General features: G+C 43.6%; 1 protein-coding gene across 10 annotated transcripts in view; it reads right to left on the reverse strand.

Moving 5' to 3' along the window:
• Positions 1–20032, reverse strand: part of pleca (plectin a) — a 93969-nt gene extending 73937 nt beyond the window's left edge. For 7 of the 10 annotated variants that reach the window (XM_054763702.1, XM_054763700.1, XM_054763696.1 and 4 more), the window contains exons 1-4: positions 19352–20032; positions 18966–19003; positions 13635–13961; positions 5151–5364 (exon numbers count right to left, since the gene is read on the reverse strand). In XM_054763702.1, the coding sequence (XP_054619677.1) occupies positions 5151–5364; positions 13635–13961; positions 18966–19003; positions 19352–19514 (742 nt within the window). In that variant the 5' untranslated portion in view covers positions 19515–20032. Of the gene's footprint in view, positions 1–2402; positions 2580–5150; positions 5365–7280; positions 7414–13634; positions 13962–18965; positions 19004–19351 lie in introns of those variants that run through there. The other 3 variants (XM_054763706.1, XM_054763704.1, XM_054763703.1) reach the window with 2 other exon arrangements.
• Positions 20033–20073: the final 41 nt, after the last annotated feature.

The following is a 20073-nucleotide window of genomic DNA, read 5'->3' on the forward strand; positions in this document are numbered from 1 at the left end:
TGAACATGGCCAAAACATAACTGAATCACAACCAAACATGTCTGAACATGATTGAAACATGATTGAATCACAACAAAACGTGACCAAAACACAGCCAAAACATGACCAAATCAGGACTAATCACAACAGAATGTGACCAAATGTGCTCAAACGTGACCAATCACGGCCGAATCATGACCAAAAGTGACTGGAACACGACCAAATCATGACCAAATGTGACTGAACATGAGTGAAAAAGACCAAAACACAACTGAATTGTGACCAAATGTGTCTGAACGCGACTGGAACACAACCGAATCAAAACAAATCATGACTGAACATGACCAAACACAACCGAATCATGACTAAACGTGACTAAAACATAACCAAATCATGACCAAACGTGTCTGAAAATGACTGAAACACGCCCGAATCAGAACAAAACGCGACCAAAACACATGACTGAGCGTGACCAATTGTGACCAAACAGGACCAAATAAATACCAATTGTAACTGAACATGACTAAAAGTGACCAAAACACAACTGAATCACAGCCAACCATAACCAAACATGTCTGAACGTGACAAACACAACAGACTCACACCAAAACGTGACCAAAAACAGCCAAAACACAACTGAACCACAACAAATCATGATTGAACGTGACCAATAATGACCAAACACGACTGAATAATGACCAAATATCACCCTACGTTGTCCTACGTTTTCCCTCAATCTTAAATCTTCATTTTAGCAATAATTATGCTTCCACACTTTGAGGAAGGCCCTTATTCTGTTCCCGGTGCTGTTGGACACCACAAAGGTAGTTTTTACAAGCTACTGTGAAGTCACAGACGGCCGAGAAGCTTCTTCTCTGGTCCAAAGCAATCCTGTCCTACTGCAGGATGGCGAGTCAGTGCGAACATATGTGGACGTAATTTACGAGCCTGACCTCTGTCACCTGGGGGCCATCACACCAGTGGACACACACACACACCATAATCACATGATGCACCTGCTTATTATCTCCACTCATACGCATCCAAAAGCACCATAGCACAACTGTGAGCGTGCACGTGTGCGTGCGTACGCGCGTGCGTGAGAGATGACTATTTTGGAGTTCTGTGAAAGTGATCCGAGGCAACGCTGGAAGGCACGGCATTAGGGGCGAGGGTGCAATGCGGGGTTTGACAGCCATTCCCAAAACTAACTCATCACATTGCCGCTTCAGACGTGAACTTTGCTGGCATTTGCACGCACACACACACAAACACACAAGTGTGTATTTTGGGGGTCTAAGAAATGTGCGTGGCACATTTCTTGCCGGGATGCATTTAGATGTTTACTTCACTGGGGGTCCTTTGATTTGCTGCTCGCTTTAAAGTAAGAATGGATCATATTTAAGCTTTTTTTTTTTTTTTTTTACATTACTTAGTCTTGTGGTAAGTGTAACTATATATTTGCAGCCTGCCACAAATGAATTTGGACTGCCACAGACAGATTTGCCACTTCTTAAAATGAATTCATTGTAGATTTGGCGCTACCTGTTCACCCTTGCTCAAAAGCACATTATAACGAGACTGTCTGTGAATGTGGCTTGTCATTCTAACTCCGTACAGTAGATGGCACCATAACACACGTCATATGCACCTACTACCTCTTTCAAGACGCGTCCGCTACTGAAATGAAACCAACACTTGGAAGTCCATCACTTGATGTTCTAATGTTAAATACGTTTTTAAAACATGTTATAATGTAGCACATCCAGCCCGGCTCCCTTCCCCATGCAACCCAATGCCACAGATAGATTGTAGTCCTGTGGGAAACTGACATTTGCTGCACACACTTAAGTGTTTCCATATGACAGAGGTCACACTTTGCATGACTATTTTAAAGCATGTGTTTACAGCGTAAACAGCCTCTGATCAGTTATGACAACCACGTCACCTGCTGCCGTAACTTACAGAAAGACAGCTGGCTAAGTAAAAGGTGACGGAAGTACTTCAAAATACAGCAACATAATACAGGATTGCCTTCGATGTGGATCAGCCAGCAGCACCTGACATAATACACACATTTGGGCCAAATAGCCACAGTGATAACACAGCAAAAATAGCGGCGGCCATGATGGGGGGGGCGTGGTTTGCTGCGGGTGAATGCGTGGGAAAGAGTCTGGATGTCGGAGGCTTTTCTCAAGAGTTTTGTTTGTTTTTCCACAAATGTTCATTCCCTTATAAACTCAGCAAGCAAGCAGTGGCACCATCAAGGGCACAGACACACCCCCTTTTAAAAAGGTAGCAGGTGAACTTTACTGTGAAAGAATTCCACTTCCTGCTTCATGCAAACCAATTAAAGCCCGGGAACCCACGCTCATGTGACACACGCCTCCCCCAAACACCCCCCCACCCCCCATGCACTGTACCTTTATACTTCTCCCTCACGTTCTCATAGGCTTGCATGTAGTCCTGCTCCTCAGGCAAACGCTGACCCGGGGTCAGCACGGGTGGCTTGGCACACTCCTCCAGTGGACGCATGCTTTCCTTCACGCTCGCCACTGTCTCGCTTTCACTCATTTTTGCGCTCATAAATGGAAATTAAAAGGCAAACAAAGCCTCCCCCTCCCCTACTGCCAACTGCTGGCGGTGGCCTGGCCTGACCGTCTGTGCCCACCAAGTCCCTTCAACGCTCCGTCCCCCCCACACCCTCCTCTGCCCCCCAGTAATACACACACACACACACACACACACACACACACACACCCGTATCATGTCAGACCCTCCTCTTAAAGGCGCAGACCTGCACATGCCTGACAGACAAACAGATGATAAAAAGGTTGTTGAAGTATCTTCTGGTGGGGGTAGACCATGGTCACAAACAGAACCACCCGCCACGATTGAATTCGGACCACCACAGAAAAATATGGCACTATGTTGTTGTTTTTTTTTTTATTTCACAATCACATTCATTGACTACCCGAGGAGCCTCTCACTATTTATTTAGCAAGTACCCGCAAGGCCTGCTGGGCACTCCAATGGCAACTCCCCTTGACGCTACCATATAGTGAGCTATTAGATGTACAATGATGTGTACATTATCTTGAAAATCAGTGCACACTTACATGGAGCCCAGGACACTTTATGGATTTTTTTGTGATGCATAGAGAAGCCCAAGGAAGGAGGATTTTCCTTCTAAACAGCAAACAAGTGCTCATAAAGAGGCTCTAGAGACACATATGACTGTTAGAACGTCATTAAAAAAGTTTTGGCATTAGATGGGGGGCTCTTAGGGGACGGTGCGTTACATTGTGTTCTCCTGCCAGCCTCTGAAAAGGCTTGATAAGTCGTGAGTGCTGAGATTAAGCAACAGCACCATCCTTGTGTCTCCTGACAGATGCCATGATGTCACATAGGGAGTTGAAAAAAAGTTCCTCCCCCCACCAGTAGATCAGCTATCATATGTTCTGTATGGCATCACGGTGCTGCTGTAACCCACCCTGACCAATCAATATCTGAGGCGGTGGGGGACTCAAGCTTGAGGGGTGGGGAGTCTTGTTTCATACAACATGGCCTCTTGTAAATCGATATATGCAGAAGCGTTCACGCACACTGACTGGACACTTCATTAGGTACACTTAAGGTACACAGTCTAATGACAATCCAATACGAGGGTTGCATGAATGAATGTTTATTATGGTGGTTTGCACCACCACAGGGCGGCGCTGTCGTTAAAGCTCAAGAGTCGACTGACTTCAAATTTCTCACACAGCACTAGAAATTATGCAATGTAACTTTAGGATGCTTAGATGAATCGCCACCAAATTTGGTACACACCTTTAGGGGGCCGACAAGCACGTATGTGTAAAATTTAAGCAGGATTTGTTGAAAAACACGGCCACCATCAAGCACAATAAATTGTCCAGACGTTGCTGAGTATTTGCCTAATAATGACAAAACTTTGTGGATATGTGTATTAAATGTACGCTAGCATTTTCAATGTAACCTATAGGGGGCACCGCAAATGCCATTTATGTAGAGTGTGGGGAAGTTATTTAAAGACGAAAACTAAATAAGGGAACGCTTTAAATCAGCTGGTAAGTGGCCACTTGGAAATCAAAATATGCACTTACTTAAATATACACTTAATGCTGTCTAATGAGATTCCAATACGAAGGTAACATGAATGAATGTTTATTATGGTGGTTTGCAGTGCTGCACGCTGATGGAGAGCTGTTTCTAATATTCGAACCTCCCGTTAGCTTCATGAGGTATCCAAAATATTACAAACTCGGTGCTGTGAGTCAAGAACACATTTTGGAGAGTTTCCTTTTCGTTGAGAAACATCAGCACTAATTATAAAGAAATAAGAACTCCAGGTATGAGAAGATGCCAATAAGAGATACTCAACCTTATCATGACCAAACATGACCAAAACACAGTGAAATACGACCGAATCATGTCCAAGTGTGACCAAAACCCAACCGAATCATGCCCGAACATGACTGAACGTGACCCAAACACGACCAAATGTTTCATGACCAAAACACCGCCGAATCATGACCAAAACACGACCAAATCATGACCAATCACAACCGAATGTGACCGAACGTGATCAAGCGTGACTGAAACACAACTGAATCATGACCAAATGTGACCATAACACGACCAAACATGACCGAATGTGTCTGAACATGACCAAAACACCACCAAATCGTGACCAAATATGACCCAAACATGGCCGAATTATAACAAAATGTGACAAATCAATAACCAAACGTCACCAAAACACGACCGTCCCATGACCAAACATGACTGAACTTGACTGAAACACGAATCATGAATAATCGTGACCAAACCACCAAATCAATGACCAAACAAGAACAAAACAACCAAATAATGACCATACATGACTGGACATGACCGAAAGACGATGGAATCATGACCAAATGTGACCTAAACACGACTGAATCATGACCAAACGTGATCAAACATTACTGAACATGACCAAAACACAACTGAAACATGACGGAATCCTGACCAAAACACACAGACTCATGACCAATCACAACGGAAGTGATCAAACATGACCAAACACATCTGAAACACAACCGAACGTGACCAATCATGACTAAATACGATCAAACATTGGACGGAGCCATCGTCCCTTTCAATACCTGCGATCCGGATGACGGCCCGCTCGGCCGGGTCAAGCACGTCCCCCGAGGCGGACTTGGAGCGCTTGATGCGGTGATGTTTGGGTAGGTTCCACGGCAGCGTGTCCCCCAGAGACGGTGAGCCCCCCGCCGAGCTCAGGTCAGCCGTGCTCTCCTCGGACGCCGCACGGACCAGAGGCCTTCTCTTGGGCTTGTCCTGGACTTCCTCCATGGCCTGCATACAGACGCACAAATATCATGACATACATGTTGTGGTAGAACTTTGCGTGCCGTACATACATTTGTTGTACATAAACAAACCTAATATACAAGTAGTAGAACAAGAGCTCACTGTCTCTCTGCAGCTTTGTCAGTGTGAGAGTGTGCACGTGAAGGACGTACTCTGCTGAGTCACCATCCGGCACAAAGCTTGCTCCCAACTGGGCGCTGGCTGCACCATCACAGCCTTTCTGATTGGATGAGAGCCAGCCGGGAGTATGAAGGAAAAAAAAAATAGAAATATCCCCACAGGATGTCTGCTGCTTAGCACTTTAGATTTCTACTACACTTTATTTACATTACTGGCTTTAATAAACACACAACTGTATTATCACTCCTAATCAGTGCTATTAAAAGCTTATATTATGCGTTTAATCCATCTCAGTATTAGTATTATCTTTGTAAAGGCTAGATTTATATCATGGGTGTACCTAATGATGTATTTACTGTTAGCACCCTTACACCCTTCTACTCCTAAACCGTTGGGACACAAAATACACTGACAAATAGACCTTAGGGTGGCGCTGTCGTTAAACCTCAAGAGTCTGACTTACTTGAAATTTCTCACACAGCGCTACAAAATACGCACTGTAACTTTAGGATGCTCAGCTGAATCGGCGCCAAATTTGGCACACACCTTTAAGGGGCTGACAAGCATATCTGGATAAATTTGAGCAGGATTGGTTGAAAAACACAGCTGCCATCAAGCACAATGAGGGTGGGACGTACCGACAAATTGTCATGACTTACATGACATGAATTACCAAGCATTTTCAACGTAACTTTTAGGGGGTGCCACAAATGCTATGTATGTAGAGTGTAGGGAAGTTACAACTACAGGTACATAAGGGGATGCTTTAAATCAGCTGTATGCAGAAAAATCAAAAGCATGAAAGGAGAAAAGGCTGAAACCAAATCAAATATGAAGAAGTTATATTTTTCAAGAAAAAAATGTGTTATTAGCATCAACACTTCAACTTTTATCTTTTTATTACTGTCAAGTTCGTTTGGACTTGTGCCAGCCTGCACTTGAAAAGGCTGAGAAGATCGTAGAGGATGCTTTAGCAAATCGACTCCAGTAGATTTTCTTGAGTTTTATTTCACACTTCAACTATTTACAGGAGCACAGGTTAGGTTGATAACTTTTGAATAAAAGAGGAATAGCTTCAAATTGCTACACACAACTGTAACTTAGGAACAATAGTTGTTACATACCAGTGGACTCTCCGGTCTTCACGTGACAATCATTTGAATAGTCGTGACATCGATATTTGCTAAGCCTTCGTTGTCTACTAGAATTACCAAATGTTTACTTTGTTCTACCACCTAGTATGATATAATGCATGTGTAGTCACATGGTTATTAAACAAATCATCATCATTTGTAACAGGGGCTTGAAAGACACACACTTTTCGCATCATAATTGTCATAAGAATTGTCATATTCTTTGATGAACAGACGTACATGAATGTGACACTCATTTTTTTTCAACAATATAGTCTCAAACAAGCCAAATTCGACTGAACAATTCCGCCTTTTTACTATGTACATGGTTCATAATAGGTTTTAAGACAATGAATCACACAAATCCATCTTCTAAGGATGGAGGCCTACCACACTACAAGCTCAAAGGCTCAGCAGGTGCAAGGAGCAAGTTAAGGGCTCTCCTCATCCTCTCCATCACTTTTTGTGACAGTATGACTGCAGTGATAAAGCTGTCATCCCAGGACCACAAATAGAGGTACCGCAGTAAGGAGAGACCTGCAGGCTGCACCTGCTCGCTCTCTGCCGGGCTTCGGATGCAAACATCCTCTCGTCATCCACCGCACCCCCCAACATGAAACTTGCTGACATCGTCATCATGGTACTCACGCTAGAAAGGATCCGCAGCGAGCTCTGTGCTGGTCCCGCACGATGACAGTGTTTTGTTTTATTTAAAATGAAAGCAAGTGCCGTATTTAAATCGCTTTCATCCTCCTCTCTCTGCAGCGGGAGAGGCGCGCCTGCGTCCTGGCTGCTGCTGCTGCTGCTGCTGCTGGGGGCGGGGGGGCGGGGGGCAGGTGCACTTCTGAATTGAACCGAGTGCAAGTCATCCCACCATGCTATTTGTGTTGCATATATATATATATATGATACTGTCTTGCATGTCGCATGGATGGGATAGCATGACTTAAAGGTGCAGGACATGCGCTACTTGGACACGAGCATGGGGACACCACGTGACCACTCCAGGAAGTGAAAAAGTGAGGAAATTGCAGCTTCCACAATATATATGGAGTAAATTGTACTTGTCCTGAGGCCAAATCTAATTAACCTGGGAGAAAATGTTTTATAATTTTCAATATTAAAATGGAGGTGATTTGAGGGTGGAAGAGTAAGAAAGGAGCATACATACACACACTGTATATATATAAAAAATCATTATATTCATATCTTAAATCTAATATTTTATAAAAATTTGTATACAATCAATAGTTACTAATAATTTTACTAAATTGTTTTATTCTTCAAACCTACCATAAAATATATAATATATTAAGAATTTTAAAAAGTACATGTATAGTATTAAAAAAATATATTTTTATTTAAATGTTGTAATATAAACAATGCTTTTATATTATTAAATGTTCTAAAATATATATTATATATATTATATACACACACACATATACATATATATATATATATATATATACTGTATATATATATACATATACACATATACATATACATATATATACATATACATATATATATATATGTATATATATACAGACCCTTTCCAAAAAATTATAATGTCATGGAAAAGTTGTTTAATTTCCATAATTCCATTCAAAAAGTTAAACTTTCATAGATTATAGATTCAGGGCCCACAATTTAAACGACTTAAAGTGTTTATTTGTTTATTTTTACGTAATTTGGGCTTCCAGCTCATAAAACCCATGAAAACAGGAATTCAAAAAATTTGAATACTGTGAAGAAATCAACATTTACTTCTCAGTTTTTGCAGGAAAAAAAGAAAGAAATTAGGATCACATCAAATCAATCAAAATATGGTACTTTCAAAACGATATGTCAATCTTCAATACTTGGTTGGAAATCCCTTTGCTTAATCACTGCCTCGATGCGACGTGGCATTGTAGCAATCGGCCTGTGGCATTGCCTGGGAGTTATGGAAGCCCAGATTTCCTTGATGCTTGCTGTCAGCTCTTCTTTGTTGTTGGGTCTGGTGCCCCTCATTTTCCTCTTAATACCCCATAGATTCTCAATGGGGTTTAGGTCCGGTGAGTTGGCTGGCCAGTCAAGCACTGTGATGGCATGGGCATCAAGCCAGGTTTTGGTGCTTCAGGCGGTATAGGCAGGAGCCAGGTCCTGCTGGAAGATGAAATCTGCATCTCCATACAGATCCTCTAAAACATTCTGGTAGACTGTTGCGGTGACCTTGGATTTAAGAAAGCAGAGTTTACCAACACCTGCACCGGACATTGCACCCCAAATCATGACGGACTGTGGATATTTCACACTGGACCTCAGGCAGCTTGGGTTCTGTTCCTCACCCGTCTTCCTCCAAACCCTTGGACCTTGATTCCCAAATTAAAGGCACACTTTACTTTCATCGGAAAAGAGGACCTTGGACCACTGGCCAACAGTCCAGTCCTTCTTCTCCTTGGCCCAGTGGAGACGCTTCCTACGTTGGCTCAGGTTCAGAAGTGGCTTGACCTGAGAAACCCCACAGTTGTAGCCCATCTCCCGGATGCGTCTGAATGTGGTGGTTTTTGAAGCTGTGACTCCCGCCTCATTCCACTCTTTCTGGATCTCTGCCAGATTCTTGAATCTTCCCTGTTTGATAATCCGCTGAAGCCCACGGTCATCTCTTTTGCTGGTGCATCTTCTCCTGCCACATTTTGCCCTTCCTCTAGACTTTCCATTGATATGCTTGGACACAGCACTCTGAACAACCAGCCTCCTTAGCTATGAACTTTTGTGGCTTACCCATCCTATGGAGGGTATCAATGATGGTCTTCTGGCCAGTTGTCATGTCTGCAGTCTTCCCCATATTGAACCCAACTGAGACAATTGAACCAAACTGAAGCAATTTAATGACACCTGGGGAAGCCTGTGCAGGTGATTTGAGTTTAGTAGATGATTAGTGTGTGACACTCAGTTTAAAACATTCATGCCCTGCAAAATTTGGGCTGATTTCTTCACAGTATTAAAATTTTTTGAATTCCTGTTTTCGTGGGTTTAATGAACTGGAAGCCCAAATTATGTAAAAATAAACAAATAAATACTTGAAATCATTTAAATTGTGGGCCCCGAATCTATAATCTATGAAAGTTTAACTTTTTGAATGGAATTATGGAAATTAAACAACTTTTCCATGACATTCAAATTTTTTGGAAAGGGTCTGTATTGTGTGTGTGTGTATATATATATATATATATATATATATATATATATCTATATATATATATATATATATATATATATATACACACACACACACACACACACATTATTTTTTTATATTAAATGTCTGAAATACTTTTTAAACCTGCCATAAAATTCTATTCCATTCCATTTTCCTCCGCTTATCCGGGTCCAGGTCGTGGGGGCAGCAGTCTAGGGTCGTAGGGAAGCCCAGACTTCCAGGTCCCCGACCACCTCCTCCAGCTCCACCGGAAGGACACCAAGGCGTTTCCAGGCCAGCTGTGAGACATAATCCCTCCAGCGTGTCCTAGGTCTTCCCCGGGGCCTTCTCCCGGTTGGGCATGCCCGAAACACCTCAGCTGGCTCCTCTTGATGTGAAGTAGCAGAGGCTCTACTCTGAGCTCCTCCCGGATGACCGAGCTCCTCACCCTATTTCTTAGGGTGAGTCCCGCCACCCTACGAAGAAAACTCATTTCAGCCGCTTATATCCGCGATCTCGTTCGTTCGGTCATGACCCAAAGGTCATGACCATAGGTGAGGGTGGGAACATAGATTGAACGGTAAATTGAGAGCTTTGCCTTCCGGCTCAGCTCTCTCCTCACCACGACGGTCCGGTACTCCAGGACGGCTGGGTACTCTGAACTGCCATTTGGCGCGTATGCACAAACAACAGTCAGGACCCTTTCCCCAACCGTAAGGCGTAGGGAAATGTCCCTCTCGTTAACCGGGGATGACTCCAACACAGAGGCACCAAGCCGGGGGGCTATTAATAAGTCCACACCAGCTCGCCGCCTTTCCCCAGCAGCAACTCCAGAGTAGAACAAGGTCCAGCCCCTCTCGAGGAGTTTGGATCCAGAGCCCAAACTGTGGGTCGAGGTGAGTCTGACTATATCTGGTTGGAATGTCTCAACCTCTCTCACAAGTTCGGGCTCCTTCCCCGCCAGAGAAGTGACATTCCATGTCCCAAGAACCAGATTTGGCCGCCAAAGACCAGGTCGCCTAAGCGCCCGCCCTTGACCGCCACCCAAAGCACAATGCACCGGACCCTTATGCTTGCCCCCGCAGGTGGTGGGTCAACGGGGGGGGAGATCCCATGTGGCTTGTTCGGGCTGAGCCCAGCCGGGCCCCACGGGTGAGAGCCAGACCACCAGGCGCTCGCCTGCGAGCCCCTCCCCCAGGCCTGGCTCCAGGGTGAGGCCCGGTATCCCACGTCCGGGCGAGGCGTGGTCTCTCCTCGTGTGTTTCTTCATAAAGGTCTTCTGAATCACTCTTGGTCTCGCTCGTCACCCAGGACCTGTTTGCCTTGGGAGACCCTACCAGGGGCATATAGCCCCAGACAACATAGCTCCTAGGATCACTCGGGCACACAAACCCCTCCACCACGGTAAGGTGGTGATTCACGGAGGGGCTGCCATAAAATATATAATGTAAAGATTTCTACAAAATATATTTATATTATTAAACATCATTTTTTATTATTATTAAATATCTAAAGTATCTTCTCAACATTACATAAAACATTTATATGTTATTCTAAAAAATAAAACTGCCATTTTTCTCTTGTCCCACCCCTTTGATGAACAAAGTGAATGTCAAAATAAAAACTTTTAAGAGGTCCCATCCGACCTCTCATTGATTAATACAATTGTGGAATCACCAGCCTTGGAGGATGTTCATTCAGTTGTTTAATTTTGTAGAAAAAAGCAGATCACAGACATGACACAAAAATAAAGTCATTTCAAATGGAAACTTTCTGGCTTTAAGAAACACCAAAACAAACACCAAACACCAAAAAAAGAAATGTAGTAGTCAATAACAATTACTTTTTTAGACCAAGCAGAGGGAAAAATTATGGAATCACTCAATTCTGAAGGAAAACGTATGGAACTACAGTATGAAAAACAAACAAAAGAACACACACCACTAGTACTTTGTTGCACTTACAGTCTCTGAGGTATGGACTGACAAACAATACTCTTCCACAGATATTCAATTGGATTGTGATCTGGACTATTAGACATGACATGACATTGACCTTATGTGTATTTTTTGTTGCTGTATGGCAACATGCATTATCATCTTGAAAAATAATTTCATCATCCCCAAACATCCTTTCAATTGATGGGCTAAGAAAAGTCCAAAATGTCAAGGTAAACTTGGGAAATAATTGAGGATGTAATGACGGCTATCCTGTGTTAATGACATTTTAATGACTGTGGAAATTTGCATGAGTTCTTCAGGCAGTTGTCTTCATAAAACTCATTGGAACGGCACCAAACAAAAGTTCCAGCATCATCACCTTGCCCAATGCAGATTCACGATTCATCACTGAATATGACTTTCATCCAGTCATCCACAGTCCAACATTGTTTTACCTTCGCCCATTGTAACCTTGTTTAGGTGTTAGTAATGGCTTTCGTTTAGCTTTTCTGGATGTAAATCCCATTTCCTTTAGGTGCTTTTTTACCGTTCGGTCACAGACGCTGACTCCAGTTTCCTCTCATTTGTTTTGCTACGCATTTTCTGTTTTCAAGACATTTTGCTTTAAGTTTTCTGTCGTGATGCTTTGATGTCTTCCTTGGTCTACTAACATGCTTGCCTTTGACATCCTTCCCATGTTGTTTGTACTTGACCCAGATTTTAGACACAGCTGACTGTGAACATCTTTTGCAACATTGTGTGATGATTTACCTTCTTTAAGAAGTTAGATAGTCCTCTCCTTGTGTCAAGTGGCATCGCTCGTGTTGGAGCCATGATTCATGTCAGTCCACTTGGTGCAACAGCTCTCCAAGGTGTGATTACTCCTTTTTAACTGCAGACTAACCAGCAGACCTTATCTGATGCAGGTGTTAGTTTTGGGAATGAAAATATACAGGGTGATTCCATGTTTTTTTTCCTCAGAATTGAGTGATTCCATAGTTTTTTCCCTCTGCTTGGTCTAAATAAGTAATTGTTACTGACTACTAAATTTCTGGCCAGAAAGTTGCCATTTGAAATGCCTTTAGTTTTGTGTCATGTCTGTGATTTGCTTTTTTTCTACAAAATTAAAGAACTGAATGAACACCCTCCGAGACTGGTGATTCCATCATTTTTGCCATGGGTTGTTGCTGAGTCCACATACTTTTGTCCATGTAGAATCTCAGAATAGTTGCTTTTTATATGAATAGCACCTTACTAATAAAGCTTAAAGTGCAATGCAAATGCAATAAGTGAGCTGCCGTGCTACGACACAATGAGTGTTTGTGTGCCTCGTTATTGTGTCTTCCTGCTGAATGGATCAGTGTACTGCTGCTCCAAACATTTTTTGTCTTTTTTTGTTCTCATCAGCTCTGCATGCCATCATGAAGTCTCTGTGCCAGCTTCATCTGGGGGCTGATCCGTGAGAAAATAACTTTTAATTCATAATCTTTTGGGTGGGGGGGACAAACACGTAACATGTAATAGTGACTTTTTAATGTCTTTACTGTACCGTAATTTAAGTTTATGTGCAGCAAACGGGAGAAAAATCTATTATCTTCCTCACTTGTTTGCTTTGTTTTTGAAAGAAGAGGTGTTCAAACGCTGGCTTTTGAAGTTGCGACTGTTTCCAAGGGAAAAAAACCCCATCTTCCTCAGGCTTTGCCGCACATCCTCAAATGCTACACACACAAAACAGTGTTTTATTACGATTCTTGGCCGGTGTTACTAAAAGTTAAACTGTCCACCATCAGCTCACCCTTACTTTTAAAAAAAAAAAAATTATATTATGGGACCTTTAATAAGACAAAGAGAAATAAAAATTGAGTTTCCGCTCACCTTTTGTGATGTGACATTCTCCGCTTTGAGGGTTCGCCGCCTCCTCTTCCTCACAGAGGAGCACGTGGGCTCGTGTACTTCTTTGGCCAGCACCTCCTTCACCTCCAGGACCACCTTCACTTTCTTCTTCTTCTTATTCTCTTGCTGCTTCTCCTCCTTCTTCATCTCCTTTGCATCCTTCACCACCTCCTTCTCCTTCCTGATCTCCTTTGTATCCTTCACCAGCTCCTTCTCCTTCTTAATCTCCTTTGCATCTTTCACCTTTGTGTCCATGACCTCCTTCACCTGGACTGTGTCCATGTGCTTCTCTTTGGGTTTTTTCTTCCTCTGAAAAAACAAAGTGGCACGTGTTTTACATAAAATGCATCCCTGCATATTTGCATTGGCATTATCATACATTAGTGGTGAGTTCCTATACATATATACTGTATATATATATATATATATATATATATATATATATATATATATATTACAATTTAAAAAATGCCTTTAATATGTGAGTGAGGCATATTATAGGGCTTAGATTGTCAAAAAATAGTGTCCATAATTCACAGGCGGCCTTAAATAAATGACAAATATAACCAGAAAAGCCAAAAAGGAACAATATACTTTTAGATCTATTATTTTATATCTATTATTTATTTACTAAAATGGTGTGAAAAAGTGTTTGTCCCCTTCCTAATTTTTTTGTTTTTTTGTATGTTTGTCACCTCCTCCCTGAGCTACCACATTATCGTGGTGGAGGAGTATGCGTGTCCCGACGATCCTAGGAGCCAAGTTGTCGGGGGTTTTTATGCCCCTGGTAGGGTCACCCACGACAAAGAGGTCCTACGTGAGGGACCAGACAAAGAGTGGCTCAATAGACCTCTATGATGAAAAAAAACATTTTCTCTTGCCCGGACGCGGGTCACCGGGGGCCCACTCTGGAGCCAGGCCTGGAGGAGGGGCACGATGGCGAGCGTCTGGTGGCCGGGCCCATGTCCATGGGGCCTGGCTAGGCACAGCCTGGAGAGACGACATGGGTCCCCCTCCAATGAACTCACCACTCATGGGAGGGGCCAAAGGGGTCAGGTGCAGAGTGAGCTGGGTGGCAGCCGAAGGCGGGGACCTTGGCGGTCCGATCATCGGGTACAGAAACTAGCTCTTGGGCCGTGGAATGTCACCTCTGTGCGCGAGGTTGAGAAGTATCCAGCTAGATATAGTCGGACTCATCTCAACGCACAGCAAGGGCTCTGGAACCGGTCCTCTCGAGAGGGCCTGGACTTTATTCCACTCTGGCCCTGACTGCTGTTTGTGCTTATGCGCCAAACAGCAATTCAGAATACCCATTCTTTTTGGAGTCTCTAGAGGAAGTACTGGAGAGTGCTCCCTCAGGGGATTACCTTGTTCTGCTGAGGAACTTCAACGCTCACGTTGACAGCAATAGCCATGTTCCGCGCCTCCATTGTCGAGGCAGCTGATCGGAGCTGTGGCCGTAAGGTGGTCGGTGCCTGTCGTGCCGGTAATCCCAGAACTCGTTGGTGGAGACCAGTGGTGAGGGATGCTGCCAAGATGAAGAAGAAGTCCTATTTGGCCTTTTTGGCTCATGGGACTCTGGAAGCAGCTGACAGGTATCGGCAGGCCAAGCGGTCTGCGGCTCTGGCAGTCGCTGAGGCAAAAACTCGGACATGGGAGGAGGTTGGAGAAGCCATGGAGAACAACTTCCGGACAGCTTCGAAGAGATTCTGGACCACCATTCAGTGTCTCAGGAGGGGGAACCAGTGCACAGTCAACACCGTGTATGGTGGGGATGGTGTGCTGCTGACCTCGACTCGGGATGTTGTGGATCAGTGGAAAGAATACTTCGAAGACCTCCTCAATCCCACCGACACATCTTCCTATGAGGAAGCAGAGACTGGGAACTTCACGGTGGGCTCTGCTATCTCTGGAGCTGAGGTTGTCAAAAAGTTCCTCGGTGGCAGGGCCCGGGGGGTGGATGAGGTCCACCTGGAGTTCCTTAAGGCCATGGATTCTGTAGGCATGTCTTGGTTGACACGACTCTGCAGCATCGTGTGGACATCGGGGGCAGTACCTCTGGATTGGCAGACCGGGGTGGTGGTTCCCCTTTTTAAGAAGGGGGACCGAAGGGTGTGTTCCAACTATCGTGGAATCACACTCCTCAGCCTCTCTGGTAAGGTCTATTCAGGGGTTCTGGAGAGGAGGATCCGCCGGATAGTTGAACCTTGGCTTCAGAAGGAGCAGTGTGGTTTTTGTCCTGGTCGTGGAACTGTTGACCAGCTCTACACTCTCAGCAGGGTCCTTGAGGGTGCATGGGAGTTTGCCCAACCAGTTTACATGTGTTTTGTGGACTTGGAGAAGGCATTTGACCTTGTTCCTCAAGGAACTCTGTGGGAAATACTCCGGGAATATGGGGTATCGGACCAGCTAATTCAGGCTGTTCGGTCCCTGTATGACCGGTATCAGAGTTTGGTTCGCATTGCCGGCAATAAGTCAGACCTGTTTCCAGTGAGGGTTGGACTCCACCAGGGCTGTCCTTTGTCACCAATTCTGTTCATTATTTTTATGGACAGAATTTCTGGGTGCAGCCAGGGTGTTGAGGGGTTGCGGTTTGGTGGCTGCAGGATTGAGTCTCTGCTTTTTGCAGATGATGTGGTCCTGCTGGCTTCATCGGGCCTTCAACTCTCACTGGATCGGTCTGCAGCCGAGTGTGAAACGGCCGTAATGACAATCAGTACCTACAAGTTCGAGTCAATGGTCCTCGCCCGCAAAAGGGTGGAGTGCCATCTCCGGGTCGGGGATGAGATCCTGCCACAAGTGGAGGAGTTAAGGTACCTCGGGGTCTTGTTCACGAGTGAGGGAGGGATGCAACGCAAGCAAATTGGTGCGGCGTCTGCAGTGATGCGGACTCTACATCGGTCTGTTGTGGTTAGGAGAGAGCTAAGCCGAAAGGCAAAGCTCTCAATTTACCGGTTGATCTACGTTCCTACCCTCATCTATGGTCATGAGCTTTGGGTAGTGACCGAAAGGACAACATCGCAGGTACAAGCGGCCGAAATTTGTTTTCTCCGTAGGGTGGCTGGGCTCTCCCTTAGAGATAAGGTGAGAAGCACTGTCATCCGGGAGAGACTCGGAGTAGAACCACTACTCCTCCGCATTGAGAGGAGCCAGATGAGATAGCTTGGGCATCTGGTCAGGAAGCCTCCCGGACGCCTCCCTGGGGAGGTGTCCAGGGCAAGTCCGAATGTGAGTGTGAATGGTTGTTTGTCTATACAGTACGTGCCCTGCGATTGACTGGCAACCAGTCCAGGGTGTACCCTGCCTCTCGCCCGAAGTCTGCTGGGATAGGCTCCAGCATACCCACGACCCTAGTGAGGATAAGCGACATAGAAAATGGATGGGATGGATGGACTTTGGAGTGTCAAAGTCCTGACCTGAATTCTATTCAGATGCTGTGGCATGACCTTAAAACGTCAGTTCATGCTCGAAAACTCTCCAATGTGGCTGAATTACAACAATTCTGCAAGAGCTCTGTAAGAAACTCATAGCAAGTTATCGCAAACTGCTGTTGAGGGTGACCCAACCAGTTATAGGAGGTTTATAGGGGGGAAAGCACTTTTTCCACACTGGGCCATGTAGGTTTGGAATTTTTTTTCTCCCTTAATAAAAAGTTGCATTTAAAAACTACATTTTGTGTACAGTTATGTTGTTATTGACTAATATTAAATTTTTTATTTGATGATCTGAAACATTTAAGTGTGACAAACATGCAAAAAAATAAGAAATCAGGAGGGGGGCAAACTTTTTCACACCACTGTATGTATATTTTAAAATATAAAATATTTAATTCTTCATTATTATTTTTTTAATTGATTAATAAATAAATATAATAATAAATAATAAACTTTTTTTGTATGATGTATGTATATTATTTGGGTGTATTATACGTCCAGACTTTTGGGACACCCTTACTAAACATTTTTACTTATTTATTTACTTAATTTATGTATTTACCAGCAATCTTACATGGAAAGTAGTCAAGGTGCCAAGCACAAATTTGAGTATACTGTAGTATTGTATAACTATATTATTTTATTAATAGTAAATAATTATAGTAATTATTCATTAATAATTGAAATTATTTTTAATTGGATTGGACAAGAAAAAATAAGACGTTTCTTTGAAAATTAAATACATTTAGCAAGAAAAATTAAATGTCTTGGATTTTCAAAATATTTTTTATTTAATATAAATATATATTAAGTTGAAAAATACATACATAAATAATAAAATACATAATACATAAACTAAAACTATTTAAAAAGTTTTAAAAAGCTAATATTCTTAATATCATTACAATTTCCATACAAATATTTTTTTAAATAGCATTAAAATAATAAAACAAAATAAGTGTCTTTTTGACATGCATTAGTTGCAGGGCCACAAAAAATGATATGACGGACCGAATCTGGCCTCCGGGCCTCGAGTTTCATACCTGTGATTGAAATGATTCAATGTTTGACACAATGTAACTGACATTTTCAATACATTACCTCACACATTCACTTGCGTCACCATGATGGAATGACGTAAACAGGCTGCACTGTCACCTCTCAACCACTCAAGGTCACTCTTGTCAGCTTCAGTGCATGACATTACAAGGACATCATCTATGTTGGCATGTAAGTGCTGCTCTCACACACAAAGAGTTTCACTCATGGAGTCATGTAGAAGACACAATGGCTGCACAGTGTTTGTGTTGTGATCCAAACATGTCATTCTCATAGAACTCCTGGCCGGATACCAGGTGTCAACACACCCAGTAGACCAGACCTTGGTGTTCAAGTTTAACATAAAACTTGCCCCAAAAGTGTGTCAGTTTTATTTGAAGGATGATCAAACACACGAATAACTGATGTTTTGGAGGAAAAATGAAGAATGCAACATTTATTTCCAAAGAGGTTTTAGTTCTGGGCGTCCACCTGTGGACAGATGTTCTGTTTTGGTCCACATCTTTGCACTTCAGGATATGGTGTACCTAATGAAGCGTCTGGTGTGTTTGTATTTTGAGTTTGGTCCATAACTGGGCCAAAAGCACTATTTATTCAGAACCACTGGACCTCACTCTTCGGTAGAAAAAGTCAGGAGCGTGATAGTGACGTCATTGAGCCCAGCATATGGGCTCTCAAGTGAAAGTGAATGAGGACCCCTACAGGCCAAATGGGATATTACATCATTATAATTGGAGGGGGTTTAATTGCAGGCATTTACAGTACTGTTGTATGTGCACATGGATCATAAATGGATGCAATTTTGAGCAGGTTTGCTCACCTGAGTGGGAGCTTTAGATCCAGGGCGCTTCACCATCACTGTATGGAAAAAAAGCATCATTGTTGGAATGTTTGCGTTGAAGCATGACACTAAAGTATAGTTTCACTTTGCTGGATGTAAATGTCAGTACTGTCCTAAATTGCACTATAATTATGTGTGCGAAAGAGAGCCTTTGTGTGGCCAATCAAAATATTTCCAGCCACAAAGTGGCAGCAGAGCCAGTGTGCGGTTGCACAAGTCTTGGAGAGGAAGCATGCTATGACAATTTAAACAACCAAAGAATGAACACAGGAGAGTAAAAGTGAGTCAGAGTGGAAACAGGAAGTAGAATGTGTGCAGGCCAATCACAAAGAAGGGGAGGGGGAAGTAAGGAAGGGTCCGCCTACCTGCCAGGTAGCGCTCCATGGAGGCTGAGGAGGAGCTCTGGTTCCATGTGTAGCAGCAAAAAGAGAAACACCACACCAGCAGGGTGGCCAGCACCAGGACCAGGATCCAGAGGAGCCGAGCCACGGCCGGGTTAGTGACAGCCCATGCTGTCAGCATGTCCATGATGAAAAGTCACCAACACTGCAAGTCACTGTGGAATGGAGTAGTCACTGTGGAGCGGAGCGGGCCGGGTGGCGTCTGCAGTTGGAGCAGGAAGTAGCAGCCAGCAGGCCAACCGCACACTGATGGATTCCAGCTGTCAGCCCACGTCAGCTCTGCATGCAAGTCGGCTGCATTTTACTGGAAAGGAAAGCAAGCGAGAGAGGAGGGGGGCGTGGCTAGCAGCTTGTCAAGCAATCAGCTCCTCCCTGAGAGGCTCAACATCTGAGGGGAATCCTCACACCTAGAAAAACAACTTAAAAATGCACCTGAGGCACTCAGACAAAGCAGGAGACTAAGTGACCAAAACTATTCGACAAACCGGTTTTAAATGCGTCACCATGGCGGCTGACTGTGCTTGATAGCTGCTTTCAAGCCAAATATTTGCAGAGCTCATAGAACACAAAGCCAAGTTTAATGGTGACATAAGGAGGTGTGGTTTGAAAAGCACAAAGCTAGAACTAACAGTAACATGACCAACTAATTGGGAAAAACAAGGATGAACCGCCGTTAAAGTAAACTA

This window comes from Dunckerocampus dactyliophorus, chromosome 20 (genome assembly GCF_027744805.1).
Source record: "Dunckerocampus dactyliophorus isolate RoL2022-P2 chromosome 20, RoL_Ddac_1.1, whole genome shotgun sequence".
Classification (NCBI taxonomy): domain Eukaryota; kingdom Metazoa; phylum Chordata; class Actinopteri; order Syngnathiformes; family Syngnathidae; genus Dunckerocampus; species Dunckerocampus dactyliophorus.